This window comes from Mauremys reevesii, linkage group 20 (assembly GCF_016161935.1).
Source record: "Mauremys reevesii isolate NIE-2019 linkage group 20, ASM1616193v1, whole genome shotgun sequence".
In the NCBI taxonomy this organism is placed as follows: Eukaryota; Metazoa; Chordata; order Testudines; family Geoemydidae; genus Mauremys; species Mauremys reevesii.
In genome coordinates, this window is record NC_052642.1 from 22,609,700 (window position 1) to 22,628,402 (window position 18,703).

Sequence of the window (18,703 nt, forward strand, 5' to 3'; positions counted from 1 at the left end):
GTGGCCCCAGCCAAACAAGGCAACCCCCTCCCCCTGTCCTCCTGAGCCGCCCCCCCCACCAGGAGCCTGTCTCCCCCCACACGGAGCTGCTGGGCGCTGCCAGGCCTGCCTGCCAGAAGGGGTGAGGCCCACTGTGGTGCTGCCTAGGGGTGCAGGGGAGGTCACTGGGGGGGGCAGCCCTTTCCCTGGGGCTGGAGGGGAGAGCGGGGGCAGCTCTTTCCCTGGGGCTGGGGAGGCGGGGGGCTCGGGGGCAGCTCTTTTCCTGGGGCTGGAGGGGGAGAGCAGGGGTGGCTCGGGGGGGGGGGTCGCTCTTTCCCTGGGGCTGGAGAGGGTGGCGTGGGGGCAGCCCTTTCCTGGGGGCTCGGGGATCACCCTTCCCCCGGGGCGGGGCCGCAGCTGGTGCCCGCCGGCCCCTCCCCCGCCGGGGGCTCTGCCCCCCCCGCAGCTGTCGCTCCCCGGGCCCGGCCGCACGTGGCTGGCAGCAGCTGCCGCGGGCTGGGCCGGCTGGAGCCGCACGAAGCGCTTCGTCCATTTCCGTCCCGGAGCCCGGCAGCCCGAGAGCCCGAGCGAGCCGCCCCGGCGGGCCGGGCACAGCAGCGAGCTCGCCCCGGAGCAGGTGAGGGGCCCCGGCCCGGGCCGCGCCCCGTGGGGCCGGGAGATGCTGCGGGGCGGGGGGCGCCCGGCGGGGGGGGGGGTCCCGGCCCGGCCCGGCCCGGCCCGGCTCGGCTCGCGGGGTCCCGGGGCGGCCCGCACCCCGGCCCGGGCTGGCAGGGACGCGCCTATATTAGGAAAGTGACCCCGGCTCGTCCCGCCGCCGCCGCCGCAGCGTCTCCTTCTTTAGCCGCGGCCGCGTCCGCGCTGTGGCGGGCGGGGGCCGCGGCTCCCCGGGGCGCTGCGGGGGCGGGGACCCCGGGACCCCGCGACGGGGGAGCCCAGGGCCCCTTTCCCGGGGCAGGCGGCGCTTTGCCAGCGGGGCTGAACGGGGAGCGTGGCACCGAATAACCGACGTGCCCCCTCCTGCCCGGGCCCCGCAGGTGGTGCCGGGGGGGGGTCTGGTCCTGGCCCCCCAGCGGGGCTGCGCTCGGCGGGGAAGGAGGCCGGGGGGCTGCGCTGGGAGCCTGGGGTGACCCCGGAATCCCGCCCGCTGCCCTGGCACCCCCGAGTGGCGCCGGCTGCTCGGCTCTGCCCCCAGCCTCGGTCCGGGGGAGGCCGAGCCCGGGGTAATTCCCGGCTTGATTCCCCCTGGCCCGGCTGGGCGCGCTGCAGACAGGAGAAGGGATGAACCGCAGCAAGCCACAGGGGACCTGGCTTCAGTTCCTGGCCCTGCCACTGGCCTGCTGGGTGACCTTGGGCAAGTCACGGCCCTCCCCTTGCCTCAGTTTCCCCACCTGTGAAGTGGGGTGACGTGGGGCAGCGCTGGCACCAGGAGCTCCTAGGCTGGTGGGCGCTTGAGAAGGCTGAGTGTGGCTCAGCGGCTCTGGGAGGTTCATTCCTCTGGGCACGGAGTGGAGGGGATGGGCCCCAGCGCGGCGTGAGGGGGGCAGGGCCGAGAGCCATGTCCGATTTCATGGCTGCCCCTAGCCCGGGGGTTGGCCTGTTGCACGGATTAGCCTTGGCGGAGAGCACCAGCCCCCCAGGGGTTCCGGTGTGCAGAGGGGCAGGTGGCTGGAAACCGCCCCATGTGGGGCCAGGCCAGCTTCCCACGGAGCCCAGCAACAGCCTGGCAGCAGATGGCTTCCCGGGAATCCAGGTTCCCTCCTTCCCTGGGGGTGGGATGTGGCAAAGCCATGGCAGGCCGTGACGGGGGCCAGGCGGGTGAGCACCGAGACAGGCTCTGTGCTCTCAGACTCATGCAGAGACCCCCCCCCTTAGGCTGCCCTCCCCCGGCTTTGTACCGTCTTCCGCCCTTGGCAGTCCCTGTTGTATCTGGTTACGTGGCGGTCGCACCCAGAGCCCGCCTGTGCCAGGCGCTGTACTAACAGCCCAGACAGCTTACAGGCGAGTGGCCACCTTCCCAGCCCCGCACCAGGGGGGCCAACGGCCCCTGTAGCCCCAGGCCACTGCATGTCTCAGCCCTGCTCCGTACACGGCTCACCCCCATCACCGCGGTGTCAGAGCGCCGTCAGCCCCAGCACGTGCTTCCTTCGGGGAGAGCTGTGTGAGCAGCGGGGCAGCCTGTCCGTCCCCTCCCCTCCCCGTACGGCCACGCTGCTCCGGGTTGGGCTCAGAGACGGGTGGGAGCAGGGCCCTGGGGGTTTGTTCCACGGTCTGGGACTGGCCTGTGGGATGCTCTGTTTGCTGCCCAGCTGGGCTCGGCCCTGGTGGTGCAAAGTTCCCCGGGCCCGAGGGGTGGAGTTATGGACCTTGGTCCCCAGCCCGGAGCCAAAGGCCCCTCCAGAGACGCTGAGCCCCGGCCGCTGAGCGCCTCGAAGATCAGGCCCGAGACTCTGCCCTCGACTCTGTTCTATGGGAGGCCAGCCATAGGCGCCCACTTCTACTCTTCCCCACGGGTGCTCCACCACTGCTCTGGCCTGAGGCCCTGCCCCCAAGGCCCCACCCTCACTCCACCTCTGCCCTCCCCTGTCGGTCCCCTTCCCCTCAGCCCCACCCTCACTCCTTCCCCTCCCCAAGGCCCCCGCCTGCTCGCTGCTCTCCACCCTCCCCCAAGTCCGGCTGGTGGGTGCTGAGCACCCACTATTTTGCTTCCTTGGGTGCTCCAGTCCCGAAGCACCCATGGGGTCGGTGCCGATGAGGCCAGCGCAGGGTGCAGGACCATGCGCTTGCAGCAGCTGGTGTTGCTGAGGAGACGTGCTGCAGGCCGGAGCCACAGGGACCTTCCAACACCACAGTGCTGCTGACACTTCCCACCAGGGAGCAGCATTGGGAGGCCCCCCATGGAATGGCTGTGGGGGCAGCATTGTCACGGTCGCCAGGATGGCGGTGATGCTCCACCCACCCAGGCAAGGCAGACCCCCCTTTGTTCCCCCCCCATGAACCTGGGCTCTCTGGACCCAGAACTCTTGGGGTAGGAAACCATCTACCCACCACGCACATGCAGCCACCTCTGAAGGCTAATGTGGTTTGTTTAACGCCTACACAGCAATGCTGCCAGCAGTTTGGGGCAGGAAGTGAGGCGAAATCTCTGACCCAACAGGCTGCGGGGGCCTGGTGGTAGGGAGTCTGAATGGCATTGCCTGGCCAGGGCTGGCGTTTGGCCAGGGCAGTGGCCGCGGGACCATGGGTGGGCTGACCCAGGGCAGTAGGGATCCAGAGCCCCGTAGTCCCATGGGGCTGCAGCTGCTCTCTGAGCTGGGCTCCGTCCCTCGGCTCTGTCCCAGGAGAGAGGCAGGGTCGGGGGAAGCAGAGCTCCGCTAGCCCCAGGAGGGACGCTCCCGCCTGGCTCCCCAGCATCTCTCTCAGCTCCAGGTGTTGCCTCTGCTGCTCTTCTAATGGGGGCACGGTGCTGCGGCTAAGGGCGCTCGCAGAGCTCCTGCTGCACTGGGATGGGGGGGCTGGCAGTCTGGGAACTCCCCTGCCCTGCCCCGCCGCGGGCTGCCTCCCAGCACCTGCTCTGCGGCGTGGGTCCCACCATGGGGCACAGACGCCAAGCAGCCCCTTCACCCTGTCTCCAGCCAGATCCTCTGAGAGAGGCTGGAATCCACATTCAGAGGCAGCTCCTTCATGGACCCAAACCAGCTAGTCCAGCCCTGGGCTCCCCCACAGCTCTGCCGGCTTGGAGCCTGCAGGGGCCTGCTGTGTCCCGGGGACTAGAGGCAGGTGGGTGGCTGGGGTGGCCAGGCAGGGAGGGGACAGGGCTGACGGTACTGGGGGCCTGCTCCCCCGCTGACCCCCCGTCTCCCACCAGCCATGAGCCGCAGGGTGGTGCGCCAGAGTAAATTCCGGCACGTCTTCGGGCAGCCGGTGAAGGCCGACCAGATGTACGAGGACATCCGGGTGTCCAAGGTGACATGGGACAGCTCCTTCTGCGCCGTCAACCCCAAGTTCGTGGCCATCATCGTGGAGTCCGGCGGCGGAGGGGCCTTCATGGTGCTACCCTTGGCCAAGGTGAGTGAGTGGCTGGCGTGGGAGGCGGGAGCCCGGGGCTGGGTTAACCCGCCGGCGTGCTGGGCTCCCCGCAGTCGGGCGCTGGTGGAGATGGCTGGGTGCTGTATAATGCGCTGGGCTGCTGGGGGGAGGGGACGGCAGCCGCCAGGGGCCCATGGGGGGCAGGCCGTGGGGGGGGGCGCCTCCAAGCGGGGCGTGTTTCTGTGCGAAGCCCCAGCCTGCGTGGTGGCCCCTGGCTGGCAGAGCCAAGCAGGAGCAACAGTGCAGGGAGAAGGGAGCGGTGAGTTCCCCGAAGCAGCGCTGGGGCACGGCCCCCTCTGCGTTGGCAGCCGGGCTTGGCCGCGTGTGAGTCCAGCTGGCCTGGCTGGGGGCGGTGCCAGGTTTGGGGGGCATCTGCCAGCCCCTCCCCGGGAGCAGCTGCCCGGCCTCGCCAGGCCTTTGTTGCAGCCTCGGGCCTGGAGCTGGGAGAGTCCTAGCGCGGCGCCGTTGGTCTGGATTCCCATCGCGGGCTGCCCGGTTCTCGGGCTCCCGCCGGACGGGCCGCCCCTGCCCCGGCCTCTCCTGAGCACGGGCATGGGGGGAGCTGGGCGGGCACAGGCAGCCCTTTGTGACGCCTGCACCCTGGGGCTGTGGGGCCATGGCCAGGAGCACACAGCCCAGCTCCCAGCCCGCTGGCTGCCAAAAGCCGCCCCCCGTGCCAGCCCCGGGACTGGGCCAGGTTGATGTGCTGTGCTTGGGGCTGGTTAGGGGCCCGGCTGTGGGGTTTTCCCTACACGGGGCGTGGGTGGGTTCTACCCTCACCCCTCTGGCACGAGCTCGCAGGCGAAGGGGTTAGCAGCCGGGCTCCCGGCTCCTCTGGCCACGCTGGCCGAGGGCGGCTCCTTTCAGGCACCAGCTGCCACGAGTGGGGTGTATTAGCGAGGGAACCCCCCGCCTCCCCCAGCACGTGGGGCAGCTCTCGAGGTGCCAGCGGGCAGGAGCTGCCATGCTGTGGGGCGCCCGCAGGCCCCCTCCCAGAGCACGGTGCCCTTTCCCAGCCAGCCACTCTGAACCCCCTCATGTCCACCGGTGGGCTCGGGCCCCGCAGCTCTGGCTACAAACTGGGCGGTTGGAGAGTGACTGGCCCCGGCCGGGCATGCGGCCCCGGGGCTGTGAACGGGCACTGGAGCGGGTAGCGGCAGGAGGGCTGGGCGGCTGGCACACACTGCCAGGGGCTGCTCAGGGAATTAATCAGGGCTCTGGGGAGTGGCTTGTTTTGCAGCTGCAGAGAGAGGTGTGGGTGACTTGCCCCCGGGCGGTGGGGGGGTGCCTCCGGGCCCAGGGTTGGGCAGCTCCATGGCTCTTGTAGCCAGCCCCCATCCAGGCACTGTGAGTGAGCAGACAGGAGCTGCCGGTGAGTCGAGAGGGCTGGGAAGGTGCATCCTGTGCTGCCTTCCTCCTGGGGCCCGGGGGAGCAGGCCGGAAGCCTGGCTGGGAGACAGGAGGAGCAGCAGAGAGAGTGGGGCAGGATTTTGGGCTCCTGCTAGCCCTCGAGCAATGCCGGAGGCAGCCAGACTGCAGCAGGGCCTGTCAGTGGGGCAGGAGTGGGCATCGGGCTAAGCAGTGAGGCTGTAGAACGGGGCCTGCTCCTGCCCTGGCCCCGAGCGCGGGGATCTGTCCCAGAAGTTCTGGAATGTTTTACCCTGGTAAGATCATTGTCCTGCTCCTGCTGCCCCCTCACCTCCCAGGCTACAAGCCTCTCTCAGCTCCTCGGCTCCCCCGTTATCCTCTGCGGTATCCACTCTGTCTGTCTGGTCCCCAGCACTGCCCCGTCTCCTGCCCCCGGGGCCCCTCCTGTGCTCAGCAGCCTGTCTGGGCATTGGGGATTCCATTTACCAGCACCTACGGGTTGTGCCCGTGACCTGGCTCCCCCCGCACCGGGCTGCCTGTGGCCAGGCGGCTCCGGGCAGATGGATTGGAGCAGTTGTCCGGCGCAGGGACGCTGTGCTCACAATAATGTGTGACTCATACCGGGAACAATCGAGGGGACAGCAGGAAACCACAGGGTCACTGTTTCCACAGCTCATTTCCAGCTGGACAGCGCTGCCCTGGTGTGGCAGCTCACTGGAAGGGGCAGGTGGGTCAGGCTGCTTGTGTGGGGCTCCCTCCTAAGGCCTAGCGAGGGGACAGGACTGTCCCGCGGTCACATGGCGAGTCGGTGCCAGAGCTGGGCTTAGAACCCAGGAGTCCTGAGTCCAAGCCCCCGCCCACTTGGGAGGAGGCGTGGCCTGCTGGGGACGGTCAGTCCAGACTCCTGGGTTCCATTCCCTGCTCTGCTACTGACTCACTGCAGGGCCTTGGGGAAGACTCATCCCCTGCCTTGTGCCTCAGTTTCCCCTCTGTGCAGTGGGGGTGATGCTGCCTTGAGCAGCGCTCTGAGATCTACGGGTTGAGAAGGAGCTGAGCCTGGGCTCTGAGTGACACCACTCTGCTGCCTGCAAGCCCTCTCCAGGGCCCTGTGTTCCCTCTCCGCCCTGCCCCTGCCCCTGCCAGGGGGTGACTGGCGCTGGGACTAGAGCCCGCCTGCCCTCGGGCGCCCATCACCATCTCCCCACGCTCTGCCCGGTCCTTGCATGCAAGCGGGCGTGTGGCTGAGAAGGGGACCCAGTGTGGTCCCTGCCCAGTGCCCGGGCCACTCGCTGGCTGCTCCCCAGGGAGGTAGGGCCTGGGGTGTGGGTCAGACGCTCCAGCTGGGCAGTGGGGGAGGGAAGCCGGAGGGGTGCAGGGCACTGCCGGTCTCTGCCTGCCCAGGGGGCGAGAGGGAGACTCGAGTGCGGGGCCCAGCCAGGCCCTGGCCCCTCTGCCAAGGGCGCTAGTTGTGTGGAGACGTGGGCACCCGTCTCGTTGGGATCTGTGCTGACACCCCCCAGCTCAGTCACTGGAGCCCCCTCCCCTCGAGGGGGCCCGGGGCATGGTGAGAGGGGCCAATGCCCTGCAGCTGGTAGCCTGGCTAGGGAGGAGGCTCTGCTCCGCCCAGCACTGGCTGCCCATGGACGACCCCCCTACCGGCAGTTGGGGGGCGGGGCAGGGCAGAGCGCGGTGGGGCAGGGGCGGGAGGCACAGGGCCCCTGCTCACTGCCCTGCCTGTGTGTTCCAGACGGGGCGCGTGGATAAGAACTATCCCCTGGTGACTGGGCACACGGCGCCCGTGCTGGACATCGACTGGTGCCCTCACAACGACAACGTGATCGCCAGCGCCTCCGAGGACACCACGGTCATGGTATGGGGGCCGGGCTGGGGGCTGAGCTCAGGGCTTCTCACAGGGCGAATGGGGAGCATGGGCTGGGGGGAGGGAGCTGTGGGGGGGGAGGGGGGGCGTGCTCTGGGGAGGTGACAAGGCTGGTTTAGGGGGATGAGGGTGTTGCGGGGGGTAAGGCATTGGAGAGGTGCTGCAGGAATGTGCATGTGAGGTGCTGCAGTGGGGGGCTGCAGCGGGGGCCAGGGGCTGGGGGCGGGCTGCAGCAAGGGGGTCCGAGGTCTGCAGCGGAGGCCAGGTGGCTGGGGGGGGCTGCAGCAAGAGGGGCTGGGGGGCTGCAGCAGGGGCCAGGCGGCTGGGGGGCAGTGCTCCGGCTGTGCTGTTCTTTTTGAAGTCACTGGAGGTGTGGGGGCTATTTTTAGCCGGGTGGCACGTGCCGGGGCTGGTGCCTGCCGGTGTCGGTGACGCAGCGCTCGCTGCCTGACTCAGCATCTAAGAATAGCCACATGGGAGGCAGCGCTGGGGCAGGGGGAAGATCGGGGGGGGGCTGTGGCTCCCCCTTGTCACTAGCAGGTGGCCGCGGGGGCGGCAGAAGCCCTTCCAGTGCAGCCGGCTGCTCCCAGGGGGTGGGGGGCAGCTGGGAATAGGAGACCCAGGGGCTGGGCAGACGGCGTCGGCTCCTCAGCCCTCCTCAGCCCAGCACCCCAGGGCAATGCCAGCGAAGGGATGTCCTTGGGGGGCCCGTCCCCGGGTTCCTACCCCATGTGCTCCCGTTCCCTTTCACAGCGAGCGCTGCCCACTGGGCTCTCGGGGCGCTCCCTGGCAAGGGGGGGCAGGGAGTGGGGGCCCAGGCTGTGTCTTTGGGGGCACTGAGTGCCCTCTCTGCCGGGCTCAGGCGTGGGTCCCTCTCTCCACGGCTGCCCGGGGCAGGGGGACGTGCCAGAGGATTAAGGGAGAAGTTAATTGGCTCTGGGGCTCTTAGCCGCTTACGGCTCCTGAGCCCATAAATGTCACAGAGCCGTCGGCCCCCGCAGGCGCCTGGATGTGCCCCCCCCCACTAGCATCTGGCTGTGACCCCCCAGAGAGGGCAGCCTCACCGCCGCTCACTCTCCCTGCTGCCCAGGTCTGGCAGATCCCCGACTACGTGCCCATGCGGAACCTCACGGAGCCCATCGTCACCCTGGAGGGGCACTCCAAGAGAGTGGGCATCATCACCTGGCACCCCACGGCTCGCAACGTGCTGCTCAGCGCAGGTAAGGCCCCCAGGCCGGGCGCCCAGGGTCCCCGGGCTGCACCCTCGGGCTGGGCACAGCCCCCAGGTGATGCCTGTCCCGCCCGTCCCCAGGCGGAGACAACCTGCTGATCCTGTGGAACGTGGGCACGGGCGAGATGCTGCTGACCCTGGACGACATGCACGGCGACCTCATCTACAACGTGTGCTGGAACCGCACCGGCAGCCTGCTCGTCACCACCTGCAAGGACAAGCACGTGCGCGTCATCGACCCCCGCAAGCAGCAGGTGGTGGCGGTGAGTCCTTAGCGCTCCAGCACCGGCCAGGCCCTCGCACGCTGTGCCGGGAGCACTCCCGTGCCCGTGGAGCACATGCACCGCCCCGTGCTCTAAGCATCCTGTGCCTCTCCCCTCCCTGCCGCCCCTGGGAGCTGGAGCCGGGCTGCTGTCATAGTGTCTCCAGCCCAAGGTGCCGGGCTGTCTCCGAGCTTCCCCGTACCCCAGGGGAGCACGGCTGTGCTGTGCAGTTACCCCATGTCCCACAGCTCCCTCCCTCAGCGCTGAGTGCTGAGGCCCAGCTGTTCCCGCCTGTAACCGTGCCCGTCACCAGGATCGCACCTGGGCCCTGCACAGCCGGAGGGCCAGCCCTGAGCCCATGGCCTGGCTACTCTCGGGGCTCACAAGCAGGCCCCCGCTCCTGGCTGCTGACTGGTAGGGGGCAGGCTGGATGCCCACAGCTGGCAGAGCACGGAGACCCCTCTGGTCGTAGAGGGCAGGGCCAGGTGGCGAAGCTCACCCTGCGACTGCCTGCTCTGTGCCCTCTGGGGGGATTAGAGCCCTGCCACCCCAGCAGGACCCACTGCCCAGCTCAGGGCTGGGGTTTGCTGAGTGTCTGCTGCTTTTGGGCTGCAGGGCGGGGAGGGCCGTGCCATGCTGCCTGCGTGCGGGGCTCACCTCGGACTAACAGCTTGGTGTGTGTCTGTGTTTTGGTTTAACCCTCTAACCGCCGGCGCCAGGAGAAAGTCAAGCCGCATGAAGGCGCCCGCCCCATCAGAGCCATCTTCATGGCCGATGGCAAGATCTTCACCACGGGCTTCAGCAAGATGAGTGAGCGGCAGCTGGCGCTCTGGGACCTGGTAGGAGAAGGCGATTGCTGCGCGGCTCTCGTCTAGCCTGCCCGGCGGGGCGGCGAGCCGGTGCTCTGCCAGCGAGTGTCTGTGCCTGATGGGGACAGTCGGCGTGGAGCCTGGGACCCGTTGCTCAGCGTGACAGAGGCGCCTTGGTGGGCTCCCCAGCCTGTTAGAAGCTGCAGCCCCCTTTCAAACGCGCCAGGCCCTGCAGGGACAGCCCCAGATGCTGCGCTCTGGGAAGGGCTACAATGAGAGGGGGTGGACTCCGGACTCCTGGGTTCTATTTCTGTGGCCTGGGCCGACTCCCTTCCCAGCTCTGCTCCAGCGCACCCTAGTGGCTGGGGTAAGGACACCGGACACTGCCTCTGGTCTCGCTGGGCATGGGCTCCCCATGCGCCGCGCCCGGCTCTCTCTCACCCCCGCGCACCGGGCCTTGGCCGCAGGGGTAGGGGCAGGGTGGCGGAGCTCCACTCGCCCCCGGTAACACGCTGCCTGTCTTCCCCAGGAGAGGTTTGCCCCGCACGAAGGAATGAGGCCCATGCGGGCCGTCTTCACGCGGGAAGGACACATCTTTACCACGGGCTTTACCCGCATGAGCCAGCGGGAGCTGGGCTTGTGGGACCCGGTAACACCACTGCATGGGGTGCTCGTCCGGGACTTGGGCATCATCACCCCGCACCCCCTGAGCAGCTCCCAGAGCCATGGCAGCTGGCCTCTGCGGGGGGGCAGGAGGAGGGGGGCTAGTCATTAACCCTGTGAGTGCCACACCTGGGATGCAGCGTGGGCACAGCTCACAGCCTGCCACGGGTAAGGTCCCTGCATTCTGGACAGCACAGCGGGTTCCTGGGGGAGGGGCTGGCTCCCCCAGTCCCAACCCCACACTGAGCCCTCCCGGCAGATTGGTTTCAGCAGCTGGTGGTTCTCGAGCCAGGGCGGCCCAGCTCCTTCGAAGGGCCAGGGGTCAGAGCTGTGGGGTGGGGGACACAAACCCAGGGGCCTTGGGAAGCAGCGACGGGGCTGCTCTGAGTGCCGGGGGGGAGGGGGATGCCCATCGATTGCATCCATTCGGAGCAGGGCATTGTGCCCCCGAGTCACGGGCACAGCGGGGGAGAGCTGGCCCATCGGGATGATGCCAAGTTCCCAGGGCTTGGAGTGATGTGAATTTGCATGGGATGGGGAGGGGGCTAGAACTGCAGTGCATGCTGGGAGTGTGGGAGCAAGACAGTCCAGGTGTGGGCTGGGGGGCAGATGCTCCTGGGATGGGGGAGCTCATCCTGCCGGGGGGGGCGGTGAGCAGAGATGGCTTGGTCAGGCCAGGGGTCAGGGGCACAGATGCTCTGGGGCAGGGGAGGGAGGGCAGGGCCTGTCCTGTGGGGCACTGGGGATGCTCACAGGCAGCCCCCACTCCCTGGGCTGCCCCTGCTGCTGTGGGGGGGGGCACCGGGACACAGCTCCGTGGGGCAGGGCTGAGCCTGGCCGAGGGGCAGGAGGGTGAATGGCAGAGGCAGGTCAGGGAGGGCAGAGCGGGCTGGCCCCATGGCTGGCTGGCCCCACTGGCTACCCTCGCACATGGCTGGGGGGAGATGAAGGGAGAAGCGGGCCAGCCCCCAAGAGGCAGAGCTGTCCCCTGCTTGGTGCCAGGGGCCCGAAGGGGATGGGCCTGCGTCACTAACGTGTGTGTGTGTGCGTGGGGGTGTGTGGGGCTAACCAGCTCGGCCGCCCCTCACGCGCACTCCCTCCTCCCCCGCAGGAGAACTTTGAGGAGCCGGTCGCGCTGCAGGAGATGGACACCAGCAATGGGGTGCTGCTCCCCTTCTACGACCCCGACTCCAGCATCGTCTACCTTTGCGGCAAGGTAACGTTGCAGCAGGCCAGCCAGAGGGCACCCTGGGCCCTGACACAGCCCGGTGCCCTGAGTGGCTGGGGGTTGGGGACGGGATCCGGGTGCCCTGAGTGGCTGGGGGTTGGGGGCGGGATCTGGGTGCCCTGAGTGGCTGGGGGTTGGGGGCGGGATCCGGGTGCCCTGAGTGGCCGGGGGTTGAGGATGGGATCCGGGTGCCCCATAGTGGCCGGGGGGTTGGGGGCGGGATCGGGGTGCCCTGTGTGGCGGGGGGTTGGGGGCGGGATCCGGGTGCCCTGTGGGGCGGGGGGTTGGGGGCGGGATCCGGGTGCCCTGAGTGGCCAGGGGTTGAGGACGGGATCCGGTGCCCTGAGTGGCCGGGGTTGGGGCGGATCCGGGTGCCCCGTAGTGGCCGGGGTTGGGGCGGATCCGGTGCCCTGAGTGGCCGGGTGTTGTGGCGGGGATACGGGTGCCCCATTGTGGCCGGGGGGTTGGGGGCGGGATCCGGGTGCCCTGAGTGGCCGGGGTTGGGGCGGATCCGGTGCCCCGTAGTGGCCGGGGTTGGGGCGGATCCAGGTGCCCCGTAGTGGCCGGGGGTTGAGGACGGGATCCGGGTGCCCCGTCGTGGCGGGGGGTTGAGGACGGATCCGGGTGCCCGTAGTGGCTGGGGTTGGGGTGTGGATCCGGGTGCCCCGTAGTGGCCGGGGGGTTGGGGGCAGGATCCGGGTGCCCCGTAGTGGCCGGGGGGTTGGGGGCAGGATCCGGGTGCCCCGTAGTGGCCGGGGGTTGAGGATGGGATCCGGGTGCCCCGTAGTGGCTGGGGGGTTGGGGGTGGGATCCGGGTGCCCCGTAGTGGCCGGGGGGTGGGGCAGGATCCGGGTGCCCGTAGTGGCTGGGGGTTGGGGCAGGATCCGGGTGCCCGTAGTGGCCGGGGTTGAGGATGGGATCCGGGTGCCCGTAGTGGCTGGGGTTGGGGGCAGGATCCGGGTGCCCCGTAGTGGCCGGGGGTTGGGGACGGGATCCGGGTGCCCCGTAGTGGCCGGGGGTTGAGGACGGGATCCGGGTGCCCGGAGTGGCCGGGGGTTGGGGGCGGGATCCGGGTGCCCCGTAGTGGCCGGGGGGTTGAGGATGGGATCCGGGTGCCCCGTAGTGGCCGGGGGTTGAGGATGGGATCCGGGTGCCCTGAGTGGCCGGGGGGTTGAGGAAGGGATCCGGGTGCCCGTAGTGGCCGGGGTTGGGGCGGCTCCGGGTGCCCCGTTGTGGCGGGGGGTTGTGGCGGGGATCCGGGTGCCGTGAGTGGCCGGGGGTTGGGGGCGGATCCGGGTGCCCCGTCGGGGCCGGGGGGTTGAGGATGGGATCCGGGTGCCCCGTAGTGGCCGGGGGTTGAGGATGGGATCCGGGTGCCCCGGAGTGGCCGGGGGCTTGGGGGCGGGATCCGGGTGCCCCGTAGTGGCCGGGGGGTTGAGGATGGGATCCGGGTGCCCTGAGTGGCCGGGGGGTTGAGGATGGGATCCGGGTGCCCCGTAGTGGCCGGGGGGTTGGGGGCGGGATCCGGGTGCCCCGTAGTGGCCGGGGGTTGAGGACGGGATCCGGGTGCCCTGAGTGGCCGGGGTTGGGGCGGGATCCGGTGCCCCGTAGTGGCCGGGGTTGAGGATGGATCCGGTGCCCCGTAGTGGCCGGGGTTGAGGATGGGATCCGGTGCCCCGGAGTGGCCGGGGCTTGGGGCGGGATCCGGGTGCCCCGTAGTGGCGGGGGGTTTGGGGTCGGGATCCGGGTGCCCCGGAGTGGCCGGGGGGTTGAGGATGGGATCCGGTGCCCGTAGTGGCCGGGGGGGTTGGGCCGGATCCGGGTGCCCCGTAGTGGCCGGGGGGTTGGGGGCTGGATCCGGGTGCCCCGTAGTGGCCGGGGGTTGAGGGCGGGATCCGGGTGCCCTGAATGGCCGGGTTGGGGGCGGGATCCGGGTGCCCCGTAGTGGCCGGGGGGTTGGGGGCGGGATCCGGGTGCCCCGTAGTGGCCGGGGGGTTGGGGGCGGGATCCGGGTGCCCCGTAGTGGCCGGGGGGTTGGGCCGAGTACCCTGGGCAGATCCCGCACCCAGTGCCCTGCCAGCATGCAGGGCATTACCCCTCCTTGGTGCCATTGGGTCCCTTTTCCTCCCCGTGGGCTGTGGGGAGCAGCGGGGCCCTGCGGGGTGCTGCAGCCGAGCGCCGATGCCCCTGCCTGTGCCCACCCACAGGGCGACAGCAGCATCCGCTACTTCGAGATCACGGCCGAGGCGCCCTACGTGCACTACCTGAGCACGTACAGCAGCAAGGAGCCCCAGCGCGGCATGGGCTTCATGCCAAAGCGAGGCCTGGACGTCAGCAAGTGCGAGATCGCCAGGTGAGGGGGCCGGGGGGGGCCCGGCTCACGCTAACCCCCATGGCCCAGACACCCCTGGAGCTACTCCCCCACAAGTCCTTGGATCCCGCCCATGGTAGCTCCTGCGGGACCTCAGCCCCTGTCAGTTCTAAGCCCTGGGGGTGTCTCCATGCCCTGCCCATAACCCCCAGGGGCCCTGCTGGCAGGGTGGGGACTGGCCCCTGGCACAGAGTGGGGGGAGGGCCAGTCTCTGCCCCCTGCCATGGGGGAAGGGGCTGGGCCTTGGGGGGCTCTGGAGGGGAGGGCGGGCCATTGCAAGGGAGTGGGGGCTGGGCCATGGGAAGGTCGGGGGGCTCCAGGCCAGGCCTGTAACCACATGCCCCATTTATCCAGGTTCTTCAAGCTGCATGAGCGGAAGTGCGAGCCCATCGTCATGACAGTGCCGCGGAAGGTGAGTCCTGGGGGAACCCCCTGGCCCCAGCCCCTGCTTCCATGGGGGCTGCGCCCTTGTCACGGAGTGTGGGGGGCACAAGGCCCTGCACCCCCGGCTTCCTGCGACTCACCCTGACTCTCAGCCAGCCACTAAAGCAGAAGGTTTATTTGGACGACAGGAACACAGTCCAAGACAGGTCTTGCCGGTACAGACAGCAGGACCCCCTTTAGTTAGGTCCATCTGGGGCCCCAGGGAGGCCACAGCCCCATTGGGAAGCCCAGGCCCTGTTGGGGGGCCCCTCTCCATTTCCCAGCCAGCTCCAAACAAACTCCCTCCAGCCTCTCACTCAGCCTCCCCCCCGGCTCCTCCCCCTGCCTTTGTCCTTTGTCCAGTGTCCCGGGGAAGAGGTGTTACCTGGCCTCCACCCCCCCACACCCCCCCGTTCTCAGGTTACCTGCTCAGGTACCTCCCTTCCCCAGTGCAGCCAGTCCCAGCACAACTCCCCTGCCACCTTCCCAGGCCAACACTCCCCACTCAGCACTCACAGAACCCAGCCAGAACAGCCCCACTTCCTCACAGGCCTGGTGCCCGGGGCTCCTGGAGCCCTGGACTGGGGGAGCGGGAGGGTAGAGAGGCCTAGGCTGTGGGGTGGGGTAGATGTGGCACTAGGCTGTGGGGAGTGGGGAGGTGTAGACAGGGCCCTAGGCTGTGGGGCAGGGTCGTTGGGGCACGGGGAGGGGCAGGGGAAAAGGCGCTAGCTGTGGGGTGGGTTCAATGGGGCGCAGGGAGGAGCGGGGTCAATGTGGCGCTAGGCTATGGGGCAGGGTCAATGGGGGAGGAGCGGTAGATGTGCTAGGCTGTGGGGCAGGGTAGGCGGGAGGGGCGGGGTAGACAGGGCGCTAGGCTATGGGGTGGGGTCAATGTGGCACTAGGCTGTGGGGTGGGTTCGATGGGGCGCAGGGAGGGGTGGGGTCGATGTGGCGCTAGGCTATGGGGCAGGGTCGATGGGGGAGGAGCGGGGTAGATGTGGTGCTAGGCTGTGGGGCAGGGTCAATGTGGCACTAGGCTGTGGGGTGGGTTCAATGGGGCGCAGGGAGGGGTGGGGTCGATGTGGCGCTAGGCTGTGGGGCAGGGTAGACGGGGCGCTAGGCTGTGGGGCGGGGTCAATGTGGCGCTAGGCTGTGGGGCAGGGTAGACGGGGCACTAGGCTATGGGGCGGGGTCAATGTGGCACTAGGCTGTGGGGTGGGTTCGATGGGGCGCTAGGCTGTGGGGCAGGGTCGATGTGGCGCTAGGCTGTGGGGCAGGGTCGACGGGGCGCTAGGCTATGGGGTGGAGTCAGTGCGGCGCTAGGCTGTGGGGTGGGTTCGAGGGGGCGCAGGGACGGGAGGGGTCGCTGTGGCGCTAGGCGGTGGGGCAGGGTAGATGGGGCGCTGGGAGGGGTGGGGTCACTGTGGCGCTAGGCTGTGGGGCAGGGTAGACGGGGCGCTAGGCTATGGGGCGGGGTCAGTGGGGCGCTAGGCTGTGGGGCAGGGTAGACGGGGCGCTAGGCTGTGGGGCGGGGTCAGTGGGGCGCTAGGCTGTGGGGCAGGGTAGTCGGGGCGCAGGGAGGGGTGGGGTCGATGTGGCGCTAGGCTGTGGGGCAGGGTAGACGGGGCGCTAGGCTGTGGGGCGGGGTCAGTGGGGCGCTAGGGAGGCACAGGAGGCCTGGGAGGCACTAGGGAGGCAGCCCGAGGCTGCGGCCCTCACCGGCCCCTCTGCTCCCCGCAGTCAGACCTGTTCCAGGACGACCTGTACCCCGACACGCCCGGCCCCGAGCCGGCGCTCGAGGCGGCCGAGTGGCTGGCGGGGAAGGACGCGGAGCCCATCCTCGTCTCGCTGCGGGATGGCTACGTGCCGCTCAAGAACCGCGAGCTCAAGGTCACCAGGAAGAACATCCTGGACAACAAACCTCCCGTGGGGCCGCGCCGCAGCCACTCCACCTGCGATGCCAATTTCTCGGTGAGCGCCCGGGCGGGCGCCCCCCCCTTAAGGCCTGCCAAGCACCCCACCAGGCTCACCTGGGACTGCGGGCGGATCCCCCAGGGGACGGTTCTCTCTGACCCGTCTTGGCAGGGGCGGGAGGGTCCCCGGGGCTGCTGAGCCAGGCACCGTAGGACAGCCTGGGGCCTTGGCTTCCCTCTAGGATCTGAACCACCCGGATGGATAACAGTCTACTCCCGCTGCTGCCTGGTGGAGTCACTGCTTAAGGCTGGGGCTCAGGTTCCTGCCTGCCGGGCCACTGACTCTTGTCTCGTTTAGCTGGAGGGCAGGAGGTTTTCCTTAGCCTGCTTACAGCCCCTCTCTGGGTGGGGAGCCATGGGGGCCCTGCCATGGGCCTGGCAGCTCTTCTTGGGGCTCGGGCGGCTCCAGAGCCCTGTGGAAGGGCTGCGCTGCCCATGTGCACAGCTCAGATTAGGATGAGACGGGGTAACTGGCTGGGGGTGGGAGAGAAGGACCAGGGCCGCCCCACAACTCCCGTGAGGCGGCCCCACCTCTGACCCTTGCCCCTGCTCGCCCCCTTGCAGCGGCCCAGCCTGGAGGATCTGCTGGAGGAGATCCGCTCCCTGCGACAGACCGTCCAAGCGCAGGAGAAGCGCATCTCTGACCTGGAGAACAAACTCTGCAAATTCACCAACGGCACAGCCTAGCGGCCCCCATGCCGCAGCCCCCAGCGGACCCAGCCTTATGGACAGGATTCAATCCAACCCCCAGGGGAGGAGCTGGGAGACGTGTTTTCCCCTGGCCCCGGAGCTGCGGGCAGGCCCCCTGCGGGCAAGCCTCAGCCCCTGGCGCCGCAGGCAGTCTGCAGAGGAGCCCAGCTGCTGGTGGTGGTGGTGGATTGCTCGGCTCTAGGGGCTGCTCCCTGGGGCCTCTGCTGGCGAGAGATGCCGACCCCCCTCTCCCTCCCTGGCTGTAACTGATTCCGCTTCCCGCCCTGTGGCTGACGTGTGGGGAAGCCCCGTGAGGGGCAGAGGGGTGGGGAAGGTCCCTGGCTGCCCACCCTGAGCTGCTGCTAATCTCTGCCCCCGTCCCCAGCCAGGTCCAGGTGCTGGCAGTGGGTGGTTACGTGGGTCACAGAGCCCAGCCTTCTGAGGCAACCTATTTATGGGCAAACCCTCATCCCTTGCACTGTGGGGGCTTGCTGGGCCCCCTGCCTGCTGGGTCCCCATCCCCTCCGCCCCCTGCCCTGCGCGTTTCTGCCTGGGCCCCCTGACATTGATTGGCCTGGGGAGCTGCTCCCTAGCCCAGAGGCCTGTTTGTGGTGAGCCTCCATCTTCCCACTCGGCCCCATTAGTGGGAAAGTTTCCAGCCAGCAGCCTCAGCCCACTGCCTGGGCACGTGTTCAGGGGGGACTCGTGCCAGGCAATGGGCACCGCATGGGCCGGGAACCCAGGCTGGGTGAGGGCCCTGGCAGCCAGCCCCTCCCAGCGCACACTGAATGGTGGGGGTGCCAAGGCAAGGCTGGGCTCTTGGGAGGGCATCGCTCAGGCCTGCTGCCGTGGGGTGTAGCACAGTGAGCTCAGGGACTCCCCCCGCCATGGATGGGCAGGCATTGAGGTGGGAGCCCTCAAAGCAGAAGGGGGCAGAAAGCCCCCCCAGCCCAGCCTGCCCCATCCATGCAGGGCCCCCAGCTGAGCTGGCACCCTGCCCAGCCCTGCCAGCCACGTGCATGTGGGTCCCCGCTGGTGAGGTGCCCCTAAGCAGCAGCCTGGCCCTGGGGACTCCGCTCTCCCTGCTGCCGGGCCAGGCCTGCTACAGAACCCGGATTTTGGTGGCGCTGGGGGCTGCGTGTCGCCTGCAGGTTCTTGGCCCCCTGGTGTTGTACCTGTCCCTCAGCAATAAACGCTGCATTCTCTGACCCTGGTGTGGGGGGTGAGCATGGGGGGGTGACCCCAGGGATCCCGGCACCGTGCCAACCACCCCACCAGCACTGAGCCCTGCACTGTGTGCCCAGCTGGCTACTGGGGGCTCCCGGGGCAGGATCTAGCCCAGCACCCCCCCAGCTGCCTGCAGTGGGGAGATAGCTGCCCAGAGGGGGACATGCATGCAGCCAGCCCCCAGGATGTCCCCACCCCACCCCATGGCAGCGGCTGCAGGGACCCTGGAGCCCAGCAGTGTTGTGCTGTAACCATTAGCCCACATGACCTCTCAGCTAGTGAGCAGGAGGCACAGACCATGCTCTGGGGCGTCTCCCAGGAATAAGCCCCCCCACGCTCACCCTCCAGCAGAGCGAGGGGGGCTGCTCCTGCCATGCACCAGCCAGAGGGGGCACATCACCCCCGGGGCTGCAGCTCTCCCAGCCCCCAGTGCCATGGCAATGCCCATCCCAAGGAGGGCTCTTTGCCATGGCACAAAGAGAGCTGGGGTGG

At 69.2% G+C, this 18,703-nt stretch overlaps 1 protein-coding gene across 9 annotated transcripts; it reads left to right on the top strand.

The window, feature by feature from the left end:
- Window positions 1–99: 99 nt before the first annotated feature.
- On the top strand, window positions 100–18,529 carry CORO6 (coronin 6). Of its 9 annotated transcripts, none has more exons than XM_039507803.1 (12): window positions 100–121; window positions 3,866–4,065; window positions 7,202–7,324; window positions 8,424–8,553; window positions 8,646–8,827; window positions 9,547–9,666; window positions 10,166–10,285; window positions 11,411–11,515; window positions 13,735–13,880; window positions 14,253–14,310; window positions 16,066–16,292; window positions 16,859–18,529. In XM_039507803.1, the coding sequence occupies exons 2-12, from the start codon at window positions 3,868–3,870 to the stop codon at window positions 17,184–17,186; spliced, it is 1,737 nt and encodes a 578-aa protein (XP_039363737.1). In that variant the 5' UTR covers window positions 100–121; window positions 3,866–3,867; the 3' UTR covers window positions 17,187–18,529. The 9 variants fall into 9 exon arrangements, with proteins under 9 accessions (XP_039363737.1, XP_039363736.1, XP_039363741.1 ...); XM_039507802.1 differs by lacking the exon at window positions 100–121 and adding an exon at window positions 467–616; XM_039507807.1 differs by lacking the exon at window positions 100–121 and adding an exon at window positions 467–616 and having other exon boundaries at window positions 16,062–16,292; window positions 16,859–17,117.
- Window positions 18,530–18,703: the final 174 nt, after the last annotated feature.